At 27.4% G+C, this 17,953-nt stretch overlaps 3 protein-coding genes and 1 long non-coding RNA gene across 11 annotated transcripts in view; 3 read left to right on the forward strand and 1 right to left on the reverse strand.

Moving 5' to 3' along the window:
* Window positions 1–1,193, forward strand: part of LOC114122319 (serine/threonine-protein kinase tousled-like 2) — a 43,361-nt gene extending 42,168 nt beyond the window's left edge. For all 8 annotated transcript variants that reach the window (XM_027984940.2, XM_027984942.2, XM_027984944.2 and 5 more), the window contains one exon: window positions 27–1,193. In XM_027984940.2, coding sequence (XP_027840741.2) covers window positions 27–260 — 234 coding nt within the window. In that variant the 3' untranslated portion in view covers window positions 261–1,193. The remainder of the gene's footprint in view (window positions 1–26) is intronic.
* A 3,726-nt stretch (window positions 1,194–4,919) lies between these two features.
* LOC114122322 (39S ribosomal protein L22, mitochondrial) lies at window positions 4,920–6,444 on the forward strand. Its single transcript, XM_027984949.2, has 3 exons — window positions 4,920–5,267; window positions 5,334–5,547; window positions 6,135–6,444. The coding sequence occupies exons 1-3, from the start codon at window positions 5,043–5,045 to the stop codon at window positions 6,353–6,355; spliced, it is 660 nt and encodes a 219-aa protein (XP_027840750.1). The 5' UTR covers window positions 4,920–5,042; the 3' UTR covers window positions 6,356–6,444.
* Window positions 6,445–9,071: 2,627 nt separating this feature from the next.
* LOC114122317 (high affinity cationic amino acid transporter 1-like) overlaps window positions 9,072–17,953 on the reverse strand; it is a 16,555-nt gene continuing 7,673 nt past the window's right edge. Inside the window, exons 4-12 of the mRNA XM_050204844.1 lie at window positions 15,961–16,065; window positions 15,598–15,872; window positions 15,069–15,166; window positions 10,724–10,863; window positions 10,459–10,561; window positions 10,186–10,373; window positions 9,944–10,098; window positions 9,740–9,848; window positions 9,072–9,207 (exon numbers count right to left, since the gene is read on the reverse strand). Of these exons, the coding sequence (XP_050060801.1) occupies window positions 9,101–9,207; window positions 9,740–9,848; window positions 9,944–10,098; window positions 10,186–10,373; window positions 10,459–10,561; window positions 10,724–10,863; window positions 15,069–15,166; window positions 15,598–15,872; window positions 15,961–16,065 (1,280 nt within the window). The 3' untranslated portion in view covers window positions 9,072–9,100. The remainder of the gene's footprint in view (window positions 9,208–9,739; window positions 9,849–9,943; window positions 10,099–10,185; window positions 10,374–10,458; window positions 10,562–10,723; window positions 10,864–15,068; window positions 15,167–15,597; window positions 15,873–15,960; window positions 16,066–17,953) is intronic.
* Window positions 12,335–13,817, forward strand: LOC114122326 (uncharacterized). Its single transcript, XR_003592267.2, has 3 exons — window positions 12,335–12,475; window positions 12,632–12,841; window positions 12,911–13,817. It is a non-coding gene; the product is annotated as an uncharacterized LOC114122326 (long non-coding RNA).

The following is a 17,953-nucleotide window of genomic DNA, read 5'->3' on the forward strand; positions in this document are numbered from 1 at the left end:
ATATGTTTTTTTTTTTTTTTTTACAGAGCTTTATTCGTTGCTGTCTTGCTTACCGTAAAGAAGATCGTATTGATGTGTTCACCTTATCTAGGCATGAATACCTACAACCACCATTACCAAAACATGGCCGTCAATCAGCTAACAATCAACAACAGCAACAGCAACAACAGCAGCAACAGCAACAGCAACAGCAACAAATATCAGCTGCTAATTTTGCATCTGGCATGTTTGGTAACATGAATGCATCTAGTTCATCCTAAGACCAAGATAGTTAATATTAATTACTAAATAATTATGTATAATATAATGTGAACGGACAATATGTAAAACACGCCTTGTGCCATTTTGATTAAATTATATGACCAAATAAAAAATGGTGTTCACAAACGGCCTTAGGAAATTTTAATTGAATAATTATTATTATTATAATAATATTATTATATATGAATGTACTAGTCAAATCGTTTTTGTCACTGCTGCAAATGAGTTCCTGAGTACATTTATGATTATGTTTTACTATTACCTAAAATAAAAATAGTGATACTTTTTGAGAATCACCTGATTCTTGCGGAACACAATTTTAATTGTACTCTGTACACACTATGAAAGTAAGAGTAGATATTGATAAATAAAATGTGAAAAAGAATGGAAGCTTTAATTTATATACTATTTTCTGCGAATACCTAATATGTTAGATTTCATTATAATGATATAATTGTCCCATCATCACAATTTATTTTTATTTTTTGCTTTGTACAGTTTCACCATTATTATTATTTTTTTGTATATATAATTTGTATAAAAATATTTGTATATATTAACTGATTTTTTTTTTTTGTAAATGACATGTGAATTCGATTTAAGAATTTTGACGATAAAATGTTATTTAGTTTGTTTATTGTTAACACAAAAATGTTTATTTTGTTGTGATAAAAAAATACGCGAAAAGAAATTGTGGAGAAAAAGAAATATTAATATATAATAATAATAATAGTTTTTCCTTAATACTTGGAAAAATTAAAAGGCGGTTTTTTTTCGAGCCAATGAGACTTTATAATTATTATTTTAGACACACTAGATTTGTTGTAAGGTTTATTACTATCTTTAGTAATAACAAACATTGTATAATTATTATTGATACTATTATTATTACTATTATAAAAATAAAAGAAAAGTGAATTTTAAAAAAAAAAGTATGTGTAATCTTTTTTACTCAATTGTGTACCCTTTTATGTTCCAAGTTATTGTTTTTATTAGTTTTATTAGTTTTTGTCAATGTTACTTACTTTGTGTTTGGTTTTCTTTTTTTTTTCCATTCAATAGTTAATGTTTTTGATATTATTTTGAGGATTTTATTAACTACTTGGATGTGAAATAATAATTAATAATGATAAAAAAGAAAACCCTATAATTTAATAATGTATTTCTAAAAATAATTATAATTAATTTACATATGAAATGCATTTGGTCATACTTGGTGCTACTAAAGTAAATGATTTAAATTAGGATTTATCATGTTATCGTTTAATATGTAATGGCTAATCTATTCAAACATTAATTATCTGTTTATTAGAAACCACAAAGTAGAAGATTTTCTGGTTCGAAGTATTGTAGTATACTATACTCTATTCCAAATGAGATCAGTCTTCGGCGGCCGAGTTGTGCGCATGGGCATGGCCTACGCCGCTGCTAGAGCTGCAATCGAACAACTACTAGGTGGGGGAACTTGCCCAGCACCGAATGAAAACTGGTCGCCGCTCAAGTCTGATCTCATTTGGAATAGAGTATAGTATTAGAAGAAATTATTAACAATGTTTTTGTATCACTTGCATAATTGTGTAAGAAAAATGTTGGCAATTTTTTAATGGCAGTAATTGTTGAAAAGGTATTTTGGTTATTTTTACTGTTCTACAGTTATTCTAATTGGTTCACTTGCTGTATGCATGAATGTGCTTACAAATGTTATAGTTTACTACATTATTCAAGCAAGTACATTTGTAAGAATGTATATAAATATGACACTTATCACAGCGTAAAACACATTCAAAACCACATGATGAGTATGTCTTTTCTACTTTATATTTAATATTAATTTCAGTTTCAGAATTTACCAACCAATAATTTTCAAATTTCACAATCATTTCTGGCAAAATATTTTTACTTTTATTGTGACTTGAAATTATTTGTAATAACTTATTTGATCGTTTTTTCTTAGTAATTTTGATTGTTCTTTCAAAGCTTTTATCCCGAACTAATAGTATTAAGCATTAATTGATAAATCTAAATGTTTACACTGCTTGCCTTCAAAATAACAACATTTCATACTTTTATGCAATGTTTCTAAGTACATAATTGTATTAATTCCTAAGTGTTTTCTGTCAAAAAATGCCCATTTTTCTACTTTTGTTGAATAGGTACTTATAAAATATTTTCCAAAATCTGCTGTATCAGCATCATTGATAAGTTGATTTATAACATGTGAAAGTTCTGCTGAAAAAGATTTCTCATCTGTTTCGTGCAAAAGTGTTTTAAGAGTTTTAAAAACAATGTTTTTTTTGTCATGTGAGTGAATTTTGTTAAAATTTTTTGACCAGTTTCTTAGAACATGCCATGTACATAATAATTGTTTTTCAACAGGTCCCATCACACTACTCCATGCATAAATGCATTATAAAATGCGGGTTCGTCATTGGACATAAAAATTGATGGATTTATTGTTCCTATTGTATTTTTAATACATTGAAAATAGTGTTTATATGTAGCTGTATTACATTTATTTGAAAAACAAAAAGCTACTGGAAATCTGTTTCCACATTCATCTACAATGACTTATGAGTATAATTGAAAATTATAACTATTCAATCCATGTGTGCCATCTATACAAACTTTATCATTGCCATACTTCAAGAACATTTCTGATTGGAATTGTGTCATAATAATTAAACAAAAATCATTTTTACTAAAATGTGGAACATTTTCATCATTTTCTCCTTGTTCCTCGAAATATAAAATTGGATTATTTTCACCTTTCTTTTTCATATTTTCCACCCACAACCTCACACTGACAGCATCATTTTCATGAGATTTAGTATTGTATGAAATATTATAATCTCTTTTAATATTATGTAAATCTTTTTTTTCAATCAAATGAATCCTTTTTAATGGTGTTTCAACTTCTAATTCTCGAATGTCATCTAATATTCGGTTGACTGGTATACCAATTGCCAACTTTCCTGAAAGTAAATAAATGGTATGCCAATAATTTTAAGAGAAAATTTTTATTATTTAAGTTAATAGATTTCTATTTTTTTTTCAGATTAAAATATGACAGAAAAACAGTTATATATTACACAATTGTTTTACCTGCAATTTTATTTCTTTCTTCGATAGGGATTCGCTGCTTTGCAATTTCAACAGTATGCCAAAGATGAGTACTACAATAGTCAACACTAACTTTTGTTGTCTCTTTATGGACTACTATATTTGATAGGCAAACATGACCAATTTTTACAGACCCTCCACTTTTTGAACTTTTCTTACCCTATTTTATTAATTTATTTGATTAATATTTTTATTACATATCTTATGATTTAATTTAAATTCCTTACATTATTATGAGTCCTAGAATCAAAAGATCTATGACAAAAGAAATATATATACTCTTTATCTCCACTTTGTTTTTGAGATGTTCGTTTCACATACTGACACCCTTCCTTTTCTTCAACTCCAGATTTCCATTTATTAAATTCTTTTAACAATTTAAATTATCAGTTATATTGGAAAGTTGTAAAAATAATGTTATATTAGTTAATATACACGTACCTTCAGTTGTGTTAAAATCTAATTTATTGTGGACTATGTTTACTTCATGCATAGTTTGAAGATGATTAATATACATCTTAAATGTTTTAAATATTTTGTTGCAATTTTCAAAAGAACATACTTGTTTATAATTTTGTGTTAGTTGCATTTCATTTTTTAAGTGGCTTATCAATTTTTTTTTATTATAAAATAATGTATTGCAATTATTACATGTATAAATATTTTTTTCATATTTCACGTGCTTTGTTCTAATATGTTTATTATAACTTGATTTTGAGTTATACTGAAGTTCACAAACTTTATAAATAAACATATTAAGAGAATATTCAGTATAATATTTAAAAATTTGAAAAATAAAAATATAAAATCACAATGTCATATTCTGTATTCTTTAATAAATTTAGAATTAATAAGAAAATTTTATTTATCTTAATAAAATAAATGATTTTCAGACTTAGTGGGGATCTTGATAAACTTTCTATAAATAGATGGAATAATGCTTTGGGAATCTTGATAAACTTAAGGTGATTGAACTTTAGTTTTATAGATTAGATTACTAGAGTTTTTTTATCATTTGTCCAAAATGAATATCTCAGGACGCTGCTAGTATATAGGAGTTATAGGACATTAGCATCGTTAATATAAAATAAATAACAAATGCATTGTTGTGTACTGTATAACAAGAGTATAATAAATTAATGCATACAATATAAATTTAAAAATCACAATAATATTTAATCGATAAATAATAAATGAGTGCTTAATACACAAATACAATAATTAATAATCTTCTGTCTTGATAGACAATAATAATAACACAATATTCAAACATGTATCTAAAATTTGAAAAAAAAAGTCTATACTTTTAAAAATAATGTAATATAATTATATTTAAAATTTGCCGGTAAGAACAATATTGATAACACTAACCATGATAACGTTAATAATGACGTCATGGATCCGGAGTTTTTTTTGCGATGATCCATTCGTATACAGTAGACCGATCAGCTGATTTAGCGTCGCCTCTATATAAATTGTTATGTGGTATCACACACAGAGTAAATATACGTAAATTTAATCAATGCCTTATCTTTTTACCGGACTCATGTGGTTCTTATTAGTATTTACTATTAATTCTTATGAATACATTTCTAGAAATTTAGTCACTATTCAATATTCATAACCTATTTGACACTTTCAGTTAAATTCCTACTCTAGAAATGTTAAATTGTCTATCCAATAAGTTGACGTTATTTTGTCATAGTAGACCTCCGTCAAGTTACAGCAATTTTAAGAAATGTGTTGCACTGCTTGCTACACCAAAAACAGACTTCAGCACTTCCTCCATTAAATTAGCTGATTCAGAAAACGAACCTAAACGTTGGTTATCGTATAACGATGTTATTTATCCACCACAGGAACCCGGCGAAGAGAGAAGACCAGCTGTATGTTGACAATTGCATTTATGTAAATATATATGTTGAATTCAGTATTTTATTTGAATTTTACAGTTTGTATGCCACCAAAAGTTAAATATCAAATACAGTCCCAAAAAAATGTGGTATGTCGCATGTTTTGTACGTGGTATGTCTGTTGATGAAGCACTTAAACAATTACCCATGGTCGGGCGTAAAGGTGCCACTATAGTAAGAGATACTATTTTAGAAGCTCAACAGCTAGCTGTTGAAAAACATAATGTCGAATTTAAGACAAATCTATGGATTGGTAAGTATAAAAATTATTAATTTGTATTTATTACAATATTATTGTTGTAACGTTTCTATGTTTACTTTTAACCGATTAAAATTATTTTAAATGTAATTTTAATATTTGACATAATATTTCACCACAAATGCTTACTTAGTAATTTATACTGTTTATCTGATTTTAAATTACTCAGATTCAATATTCTATTCAGACATTTTGTATTTCTTATTTATTTAAATAGGTATATAAGTTTAATAGGGATCTTCAGTAAGATAAATTACTTCATTTACAGAACAGAATTACTTAACAATATTTGGAATTTGGAAAATAATTTTGCATTTTCATTTCCATTTTTGTATTATAAACCAACATTTTATCTTATAAAATAATAACACTGATAGTATTTTAATAGAAAATGGTTTATTACAAAGTATTATAAATTATTTAAAAATATTTGAAAGTTTAAATGTTTGTGATATAATTATTGAAAGAATTATATTAATTAAGTATATATTTTAATAGTTTGCTACTCTAGATGATGTGGTTTTGGTTTAGAATAGATAATAAGTTACAATTTTACAATTATATATATTTTTTTATTTTAGCTGAATCATTTTGTGGTAAAGGCCCTGTGATAAAAGGTATGCGCAGACATGCAAGGATGCGAATGGGTGAAGTAATGTACAGATACTGTCATTATTTTGTAAGATTAGAAGAAGGTACACCTCCAGAAAATTATTATTATAGCTGGCCTAAAACAGGCCCAGCTCTGTTAGCCCAGTGGGTTGATGAAATCCGTGACCGTAAAATTGAAGGATCGTTATAAGTCACTTTTAAAGATAATACTAGTGTTAAGAAATATATTTGTTTATGTGTTGACTAAAATTGAATAAACAAATTTTGTACTCATAACAATTAATGTTTTTGATTTTATAGTTGTTGTCTCCATATAGCTAATTTATTAATTGAAATATTGTGTTTAATGTTTATTAAAAAAAATATATTTATGAATAAGAATAAAATCATTAATATAAAATTCCTTAGTATTTTGTATTATTTTAAATTATAGTTTTTATAACTGTAACTTTTACTTTTAATGTTTTATTTTTATTTCAAATATTGCAATTGATTTAAATATGCAGACCAACTTATGCTATGGAATATTTATTACAGTATAGTAAGGCATTAATTATTCACACTTATAGGGACTGAGAAAGGGTACAGATAAATAAACGGTGATTTAAACTATGATGAATTTAAATTTTTACATAATTAAAAATAAAACTAATGGTTATACAATAATATTACGACAATTCCATAGTGAAAATAACCAACGCTCTACCGTTAAGGTATTTAATAAGCATTATTAACTCGCCTAATACTTTCTAAACACTTTTTGCTAATGACATAATAATTGTAAATCACGTTATTGATCAATGATCATGTATATTATCACATATTATTCATAGCTAAAGGTTAATAGTTATAAAACTTATAAATATTAATGTTATATTAATATTATAATATAGTCATGTCAAAATCCATATTTTTCTGAAAGAATGTTTTGGTTGCATTATTGGTCCCTTCTAAGATTTACATGCCATATCATTTTAATTTTTCATTATTATAATTATAGGGCTCGGATTTTAAAGCATATGCTTCTTTTTTTATATATGAGATCAGTGGCATAGCCAAGGGGGGCTCTCTCTATAGAGCCCCCCATATTGGCCGTATTTTTTGTATTGTTTTAAAATATTAAAATTAAAAAATGGAAATTTTCTTATACATTTTAATTATTTAATTAATATATTTCATATTATTAAAAAGTGTTAATTAATTTTTTTGTTGTTTAGCCCTCCCTATAGAAAAATCTTGACTACGCCTCTGCAGGATGAGATAGACATCTAATTTTTAAACAAAAATTAGTTTCACGTCATTCTGATTTCAAATAAACCGATTTATTTTTGCTTTTTATTTCAATTATACCTGTGGATTTTTTATACGTTTATTATGCTATTGTAATAAAAATAAATGAATTAATAAGAAATGTAAACACCTAGAATGCGGTCTAATTATTATTATTTTTATTATATTTAGTTACTATTGTTTTAGTTATCTGCTTGATGATTAAATGTGTAGATTATCGATTAACATAATACCTATAGCTTTCAGTACCTATACGGTTAGAGTACCTACCTATAATATCGATATCGATTATTTCAAAATTTAAGATTTAGTGTTGTAATTTGAAATCTCTTATATTATGATTAGTATGCACCGATCACAGTGGATGTAGAGAATTTGTTTTCTATGCATAAAATTATTCTATCGGACAATATAAGATTCAGTTTCACTACTGCAAATCTATGGAAATAAATGGTAGTTAATTCTTTTTTTTAATATAAATTAATTTTTCAAAATTTTTATAACTAGTTCACGTTGATTTTTGTTAATGTTTTTTTGTTTTTTTAAACGATTGTGTACTTTGTTAGTTGATCATTATGCTTTAAAATCCGAGCCCTATTTGTAAACAAAGTACACGAAATAGTACGATAGGTAACTATTAGGTATGCCATTAAGTTTGAAAACGTATTAGGTACAATACTACCTTTAAAAATGTATATAGGAGATATTTTGTTTTTTGTTATAGCTCAGGGGTGGCAAATTATTTGAACTCTTCGTGCCAAAAATTATTTTTGAACTCGCAGTGTTACCTCTGGTCAACGAGTAGGTACTGGAACTGGATTCAACCAGTGGATTACCATTTATCTAATCATAGGTAATAGAGATAAGTAGATAGTAATCCCGTTATACCGCCGCGTATCTAGGAAATATTATGCACTTCAGTCTTCAGTATATTTTTGTTCGTGTAGGAACTTACGTACGTGTTCATTTACCTACTGCGTGTTTCGTGAGGGAACTTACCAAGCCCCATAAAATTATCGTAATTCTATTGTACAATTAATATATGTATTAATATAAAAAAGGTAAACGAATCTACATCTAATAAAAATAATATAAAAACATATGACTCGGCGCGGCTCTGTAAAGGTGACAACACGACTGAGAGCAGTAACGTACTAACGTAAACTGCCAACTTACCTATGTACCTAATGAAAATATTTTAATTTTTTGCATGTCCTCAAAATCTTTTTGAGCAGTGCCGCCTCATAATAGCTTTGCCATTCCCGTTATAGCCTAACCTGACCTAAATACCTAATAATTTGTTTCGTGATTACAACTCTTATACTAGTCATCATACTTATAATATCCACAAATTAAGTGAAGTTCAAGTGTTCAACTCACACTTCATGGTGCACGCAAGTTAGTGCATCGGCCTTAGCTATCGTGTATAGGATACAACGACAAATTGATAGAATATCAACTCGAATGATTAGATATATCTTCTTGACTGGGCAACTGGCTGCTTGCACAATAAGGTAAGCTTTTTGCTATTTAGTATTTATGTACATACCTAACAATGTTTTTATTCGTTTATTATCTTCAATGATACTTTGATAGTAAATATTATAACGAGAAAATGTTCTTAAAAAAATATATTAAAAATATGTTAATCTACATTTAATGAAGATTTTGATTGATTACTATTGATAATATTTATTTCTGGATTGTTCTCCTTGCTGTGTGTGATACCATATCCAAAATAAATTGAAAAACCTAAAAATAATAATTAATTTAATAATGCAAAAATAAAAAATATTATTGTATTACACCTACTTTTTTTGTAATGTTATTATTTTATGGTAACTATTTTTATTTTTATTTTGAATGTTTATTCAATATTTACAATGGGTATAAATGCAATTTAGTACCCACGTGATTTTTCCGACCCCCCCCCCCCCAAAAATGTGTGTTTTAAAGCACTGATTACAAAAGTCTAATTCAAAAATTCTCGCAATTCATTATTTTAGAAGTTATATCTTAGCAAAGTTTACGATTTTACGTATTTACGCATGCATACGCAAAACACCGTGTACTTTTAGTAGAGTAATAAAACTGCATTTGTTCCTTACATTGTATTTTGTTGACACTCATTTGTTTAAACATTTTAGTCATTTTAATGTTTAAAATGTGCCAACTCCTGAATTATATTATGATTAGTATAGGTATCTATCTACTATTAATTAATTTAAATCAATAAGCTGTAAGTCTAAAATTTTATAATCTTTAAGATATAATAAATACCAACCAATGATCATCCAAATGATGAATTTTGTCCAGGTGTATACGTCAAAAAAGAACATTAAATAAATGTTTATAAATATACTCAGTGCGGGAGTAAACGGTACAAATGGCACCTGTAACATTAAATATATAAAAGAAATTCGAATTAGCTATAATTTTTGTAAAGCAATAGAACTTTGATTATTATAATAATTAGGTAGTTGTTTACTTTGAATGCTACTGGAGTTTTAGACGTCGGTTGCATACCGATGGATATAAGTTGTAATATCATGACACCCATAAGAACATAGACAATAATCCAATGGGTACTGTTTAGTTCGTACCAGTGACTTAAATAGAGAGCAAGAGGAAAACATACTATTGCTGAAATTACATTTTTTTTTTTATAAATACATGTAAAAATGTTTTAAAATTAGGTATTTTGATGTTTTTAAACAATATTTTGCTTACTGAAACACGTCGTTTGTAAAGACGCGATATAACTACTAAGACTGTTTGCCCTCACGAATTTGTGGAAGTTGAATAATTGTTTCAATATTTGTTTTTTTGTATGTTTTACTTTTATCGTGACCAACGCTGTAGATTCTATGTATTCGTCAGCTAATATATCATAGTCCATATCGCTCTGTTCTTGATATCTGTTATACAAATTGCCGTAAAATATTAGTATAAATAAAATTGTCAAGCTCCGAGGAGAATTTAACCGAAAAGTTTCGAGTTTACCTCGTGTACAGTACGCACACAGCGACCATGACGTATACGAGCAGAGTACCGATTGTCATCATGTCCACTAGTTGTTGAAGATTTAGTAGAGCGGAGAAAAAACCTTAAAAAAAACCGATAATATATTTAAATAAATATCGAAATAACCAATAGATATACATATTTTATATTATTGTAATCATCATTCTGTACCTATATATACTCGTATTAACATAATTCTGAGTACATACTTAAATTATTATACGAGTGTTAAATTACTACGTACCTGTAATGACGCCGGCAAATATCGTTCCAAAAAACGGAGTCTTGAACCTAGGGTGTACTCTCCCCAAACTTTTGAATATCAGACCGTCGTTGGACATAGAGTACAAAATTCTCGGCAGCGGGTACATTGAACCGAACATACTGAAAGCGTTATTCAACTTTATTATTGCTGCTATTATCAATCGATATATTACGGCTGTAGAAACGTTTCGATTGTCGAACATATATATATATATATATATATAATATACATATAGTAGGTAGTTAATTCTTTTATTTAACTATAATTAATTTTTCAAATTTTTTATTAATTTTTATAACTAATTCATATTTCATATTAATTTTTAGTCATGCTTTTTTAAAAATAAATATGCTTCTTTTTTTAAAACAGTGCAAAACAGTTATTGCTTTTTTTTGCTTATTAGGTATACTTTAAAATCCCAGCCCTATATTTATAATGTATAATATATTTAATAAGCCGCCGTTAAATATACCTAATCAAGTTAATTTTTACTGCGTCAAACGTCGTTTTATTAAAAAAAAAAATGTTTAAATAATTATTATTAAGCTATCGAATTTTTTTTATCGTAATTGATCACCATGGTTTTTTTTTGTATGATGTCTATTATGTTATTGTCAATAAATAATATTACAACACTATATTTTGCTAAAAATATTTGTTTTGTTAAAACGCCAGCCATTTATTTATATTTATCGTATAAACTGCAAATAACTTTAAATGTCTCTGCAATATCTGCGTGAACTCGTTGCGCCTGCAATGCCATCACCTGCAGCAGGATCGACTGCCGTTTTTCACACGGAAGTTCAGCTGCTAAACTTGGTGCTTCTGATCGGAGTCTTTCTTACTTTGGTCGTGTACGTTGTATTTTACTTGTTGATATACCAACAGTCAGATTCCGTTCGACGTTTGGATAAAGAAATTATCGATTCCGGGTCAGCAAGAAAAACCGCTAGCAACCCCTGCGGCGGCCGCCACCGTTGGTTTCAACCGTTCTGCTATTTCAATAATTCCGATGATCCAGCGACCGAGTGGATGGGAGATTGGATTACGGATTGTAGTTCAGCGTCAGACATTTCTTCGGACGACGAGATGACGTGTCCTGTGTAAAGAAAAAGTGTAAAATTGTGATGATGTGTAAAGTTTCTATGTCTTTATATGTGTATGTGTGTGTTTATTATTTAATTGTCAATAAATATTGTTTCAGCTACGGCCCTCGTTCAGGTGATGGTTACTTCTTTACACAAAAGTACAAAATTCGTTATCTCGTGAAAAGTCTGTTGCTGAACAAAAAACCGATACCAATAATCTCCCATCCCTAGGTCGGTCGCCGATTAGTCGGAATTGTTGAAATAACAAAATGGTTGAAAACAACGGCGGCGGCGACAGCCACAAGGATCGATGGCGATTTTTCTTGCTAGTTCCGAAATCGGTAATTTCTCTATTCGAACGTTGAATGGAATCCGATTGTTGGTATATCAACGCGTAAAATACGACATATACGACCAGCGTGAGAAAGACTGCGATCAGATGCACTAAGTTGATCAGCTGAACTTCCGTATGAAGAACGGCAGTCGATCCTGCTGACAATTACTGAAACTTGCAGCTGAACTGTAATAATACCAAAAATTGAGTATCAACCAGAATTTGGCTTTGAAAAAATCAGCGAAGAACAGCTCATTGAATATTGGTTGGATACAAACTTTAACTGTCCCAAAACTAAATTAGCATTAGGTAGGTAAATTATATTGTACTTCCATTATTTTTTTTAAGTCCAATGTGTGTTAAGGTAAAATATTTTATTCTGGAAATACAATTACCTAGTTTGGTGCCACAGATTATAGATTAACCAAATTACCTAATTTTAACACAAATCTATTTTTCTCCTAGTCTTGGTTCAGTATAATATGGATCTCATGCAAGTAAAATATACAATGGAAGAGACCGAGAGTTTAAATTCAAATGGTAAAGATCAAAAGTATCTACAAAGATTGAATTTAACTCTATAGACAAACTCACACAATTAGGCAAAGGAGAATATGACGTGTTGCTTCACAATCCTAAAAAAACATTCCACGTTGACCTCTACCAGTCATTAGTGTAAATAATTAAAATTGAATATATACTGGCATTGTATTTATATTTTTATCTAAGTTATTGTTATTTTAGGTATGGTGGTTTCAATTTATTGAACATGTATTTTGTTCTACAACAGGCTGAAGTTTCTAATTCATTGGTTTGGAATCCTATAGACTCGGGAGTATTATGTCCAATTCATAATTACTTTAATATTGCACTATTATATTATCAAAATTAAAAGATTGTAACTTTAGTAATTTAAAAACAAATATATTTTTCATTGTTTATTTTGTGTAAGTATTGGTTTTTTTCTTTTTCTTAATAATTTAAATAAACATATTGAGCAATATTATATCTGTTGAGTCGTAAATTATGTTGCAGAAAGAGGCGTTAAGTTAATTCAATAATACAATAGTATATTGATGAAAGACGAAAATAAAAAACAATTTTTATTACAAGTTATAAATGATTATAAAAAAATTACCCTGATCGTAAAAAAAATACATTAATTCGTTCATAATTAATAGATATTTTACTTGAATGTTACGTATCTAATTTTCATATTGTATTACTCCATTGAACCACTATTTATTTTTAATGACATCAATATTCATTATGTACTTGTGTAGGTAAACAATTTATTTTTTTTAATATTAAGTTAACACTTTGTATACTTAAAGATTAATTTCTTAATGTAAAACAATAATTGTACAATAAGCTTTAGACATTAGTTATATACAAATTTTTGAAGAACTATTGTAAGTTTGTTATCGTTAAAGCAATCATATAGAAAATATATTGAACGTTTTGTATTTTTTTCAGAAAAAGGTAATAATTTTTATTTTATTCTAATTTTCACAGAAAATATTAGTTTTACCAGAAATTTTGTAAGAACGTTATTTATAGACAATATCTAAATCTACAATTTAGGGTCTATATAATTTTATGTCTAATGCAATATATTTTGAGTTAAATCAAAAAACCCTTAAAACTACCCTATTTATCAATATTCAACCCTTTTGTGGCACTTGAAGGGGGCTATTAATCATCACCAAATTTAACCCACATAACTTTCGTATGGTAATAAAAAAATTGGGTGGGTAAGAAATTAAAAATTTGAAAGTTCATAAATAAGGGCCACCCTAATATATATACATACACATACACATATTTGTATATATTATACAGTGTATACAAACTTTAAAAAAGCAAATTGAAAAAAAAGAAATGAAAATTACATAAACTCTTTATATATAAAATGCAAATCCTTTGCAGAAAAAATTAATTTGTTTTTTGATGAAGAAAACCTGATAGATATTCAAGAATATTTTCCTATTAAGCGTATTCAAAAAAAAAAAAAAAAAACATCTGGAGAAAAGTGTTCAGATGAAGTTAGAAATATAACTCCTTATTCAAAATTTTAAGTCAAATGCTTATTTAGTTTTAAATATTATTCTTAATAGCATAAAATCACGATTTGTACCTAATGAAATATTATTAAAAGATTTAAATTGGCCAGATAATAAAATATTTTAAACCATTAAATTTAATATTAAATTAAAATTTTTTATCCTTAGTTGAAATGTTTGCAAAATTCAAAATTCACTCGTAAAATAAAGATTACTATCAAATAATTTTAGATTTTTGTTATAGTTTAAAAATTATTTGTCGTAAAAGCTTGAAACATATTACACCAGTTGTTTAAATTGGTATTTTCTGTACAAGATTTAATTTTGGGGTATTTAGGTCAGGTCATTAAAACATAAACCACTTTTTTCACCACCCAATGGAAAATATATATCCTAGCCTTAGGCTGAAAAATCATCTCATTGGATTCAAATCGACACACCCATTGGCCATTATAGTGACCTACTTTATGTCCGAGGGCCACTCGATATTATAGGCCATTTCCGCTAGAAATTGTTTTTCGTATAAGATAATATATCATTGAATTCTAATTTAATACTCTCATAATTGTGAATCGATCGACACCTATAATGTACAGCAGAGAGGTATCCACTTGCCAATCTTTTTTAATCCTGTTTTACTGTAACTTAACTTAATGAAATACATTTTATTTGACTGTATATATTACATTCAGCAGTGTTTACGAAGTACGAAATATTATTGGACCAAATATATATTATATTTATATATAATATAGGGAAATTTTTGTCCTTTATATATATAGTCATATAGGATTATGTTTCGACAAGTGCCTACTTCAGAGTTCAGTGTATCTACTTACCAGGCGCACATTCCAAAAACGGCTCCCACTCCTATGATCCATTTCAGAGGTGTCCATCCAATAACGTCGAACGCGTGACTTAGTGGCATATTTGCGTCCTAGGCATAAGTAAATAATTGAAATATTCGTGTGTATATTTTAATATTATAGATATAAAACTGGCAAACTTGGGACGTTGACCTAACGTTGAAATATACACCTTGTAAGTTGTAAATACTTACGTGTTCTATACGTTTATTATATAAATATCATAAAACTCTTAATATTTGCTCCTTAATAATTTTTAAATAGATAAGTTAAGACTTGAATTTTATGTGGATAAATAATTTTAGATTTATCACCAAAAATAACAAAAAAAAAAAAACAGAATTAAATTAAAAATTTTGTAAGATTTATAGGTATTGGCATAAATATGATATTTTTATAAAAATGATTAAATTACAAGTTTTTTTGTAAAATTAATCAACTATATATTTGTTTTTATGTAATTTCTAATTAGGTGAGTTTATTTTCAATAGTGTTTACCCACCTGCGAGTAGTACGGTATCATTAACGTAAGGACGGCTGATACACCGGAATATGCGAGGAACACAATGAACAGTGACAATATGATGGCCAACGGTAATGACTTCTGAGGGTTGTTCACTTCTTCGCCAGATGCAGCTATACAATCAAACCCTACATACCCATAAAAGCAAGTGGCCGCCCCTTGCAGTGCTCCCTGCAGACCGTACGGCCAGAAGCCGCCTTCTCCTGCCCAGCTGGGTACTTCAGCTTTCGGTAGTGACCAATTTTTGAAATCGACTGTGGCCCGGGAAAACGAAAATCGAAATAAGTTATACAAGTCACTAAATTCTGTTAACAGCAAATCGGCTAACTAAATGAAGTTTACTGTGAAATGATCCACCAACGATGACTATGACCATGATTGCACAATTCAACAACGTGAATAAGTTATTAAGACGCACCGAGTCTTTGAGACCGCAAGCCAGAGCAACTGAAACACATTTAATAGGTATTAAATAATAAATTATAATGAAATATGATAGGTACTCGTATATCTAGATTTACAATGTATTTGTTTTTATTTTTCAAGTTGGTAGTTAAACATTTTATTGGTTTCATATTTCTCGTTTGTAGGTATTTAGATATATTCAGTATATTAGTATTAACACTACAATACTGAATACATAATATAACATAGTTGTTATATTTAGCTTAAGAGTGTAAAACGTAGTAGATAAATTACATTTAAATGTCAGATATTCGTTCTATGTTTATAAGTAGGACTAGGGACTTCATTCCCTAAAAAACCTTAAAATATGTATGCATTTATGCCTTTAAAAATTACCAAATATGCTATTAAAATATGCACTTAAAAAAATAAATAACAGTATTTAATAAAAACCTTTTTATTTTAATATGTAGACATAATTAATAAAATTTTAATTTATAGTAAAAAAACTTGTCATAATAAATAATTGATATTCTTCAAATACCCAAGTTCTAGTCTAAAATAAAAAAAATAACTTTTTAAAAAACATTTTTAAATTGAATATATTTTTATATTATTTAATAATTATTATAATATATTTAATATTGTTTGTATAAAACATTTATTTTATTATAAAACTACCATTTTCATATTAAAAATGGTCAAATATGCAAAATATGCAACTATAAATTTTAAATATGAACTCGTATTACCACGAAACAAATTTCTATATTACTTAGCTATGTTTTGAATGATTATTGAAAAATATGCAAACTCCTAGAAGTCCCTTGCCCTATTTATAAGTATAATACATGTTATTAATACTTAATATTACATAATAGTATTAGGTAGTTAATATGTATATTATAATACTATATATAGGTACATATATAATATATACATGTCATGTATAATATTACTGTATAAGTAGATTAAGCAGTCAGCTTATGACGAGAATAGTGGTCTATGTACCTAATGGTTTTTAAAAGAGTTAATAAACAAGAAAATTTTTTAATTTTATATGAGACGTACAAATGATGTACAAAAAGATCAGTTAATTTATTATACTAATTTAAAATTACACTCATAAATATAGTTAATTTTATAATTACTAATAAGCTAATAAGATCTGGACGGACTTAAGTATTTAAGAGTTAAGACATGGTCTTTTTTGTGGATTTTGCATAATGTATTTTAGTGTTTTTTGGAGAAATTCATTTAAAGAAGAAAAAAATTAAAAATTTCAAATGTCTATAAAAAGCTTAAAAGTATCTAAATATTTTAAAAATAATCCTTTATTTCCATGTATAAATTATGTTAGTATAAATGTTAGTAAATATTTCTCCAAACTCCAAAACACGTATCTATGGTTATTCGGTTTTGAATCATTTCAAAATGTACAAAATAATATAATACACTTAATAATCGATTTTGGTAAAAACATATTGCATAAAAATTCTGTTTTCCTACTTCTTTGATTTTGCTCCATTATAAGTAAATTACTAAGATTTTTACTTTTTAATTTTTCTTTTACTCTACATTATTATAGTCATTTTCACATTATATCGCTTATTATTACTTATATATATATATATATATCTACACGACAAGCCACAACACACATTTCGCACGCACTTCGTAAATTTATTACCTACAGGCTACGGCCGACAAGTATGTGGTTACGTATATTGTAGTGATGTTGATTCAATAAAATTCACGAATTGATCAAGTGATGTTTAAATGTTAACTTGATGAAGACATAATAAATTTAGATAATCAATTAATGTCGATAGGTCAAAATTAAAAATTAGCATATTGCAATAAGATTATTCAAATAAAAATTGAAATATGTGCCTAAATAATCAAGACGTAAGTTCATTACGCAAGTCTT

The sequence above is a fragment of the Aphis gossypii genome, chromosome 3, assembly GCF_020184175.1.
Source record: "Aphis gossypii isolate Hap1 chromosome 3, ASM2018417v2, whole genome shotgun sequence".
Lineage (NCBI taxonomy): Eukaryota > Metazoa > Arthropoda > Insecta > Hemiptera > Aphididae > Aphis > Aphis gossypii.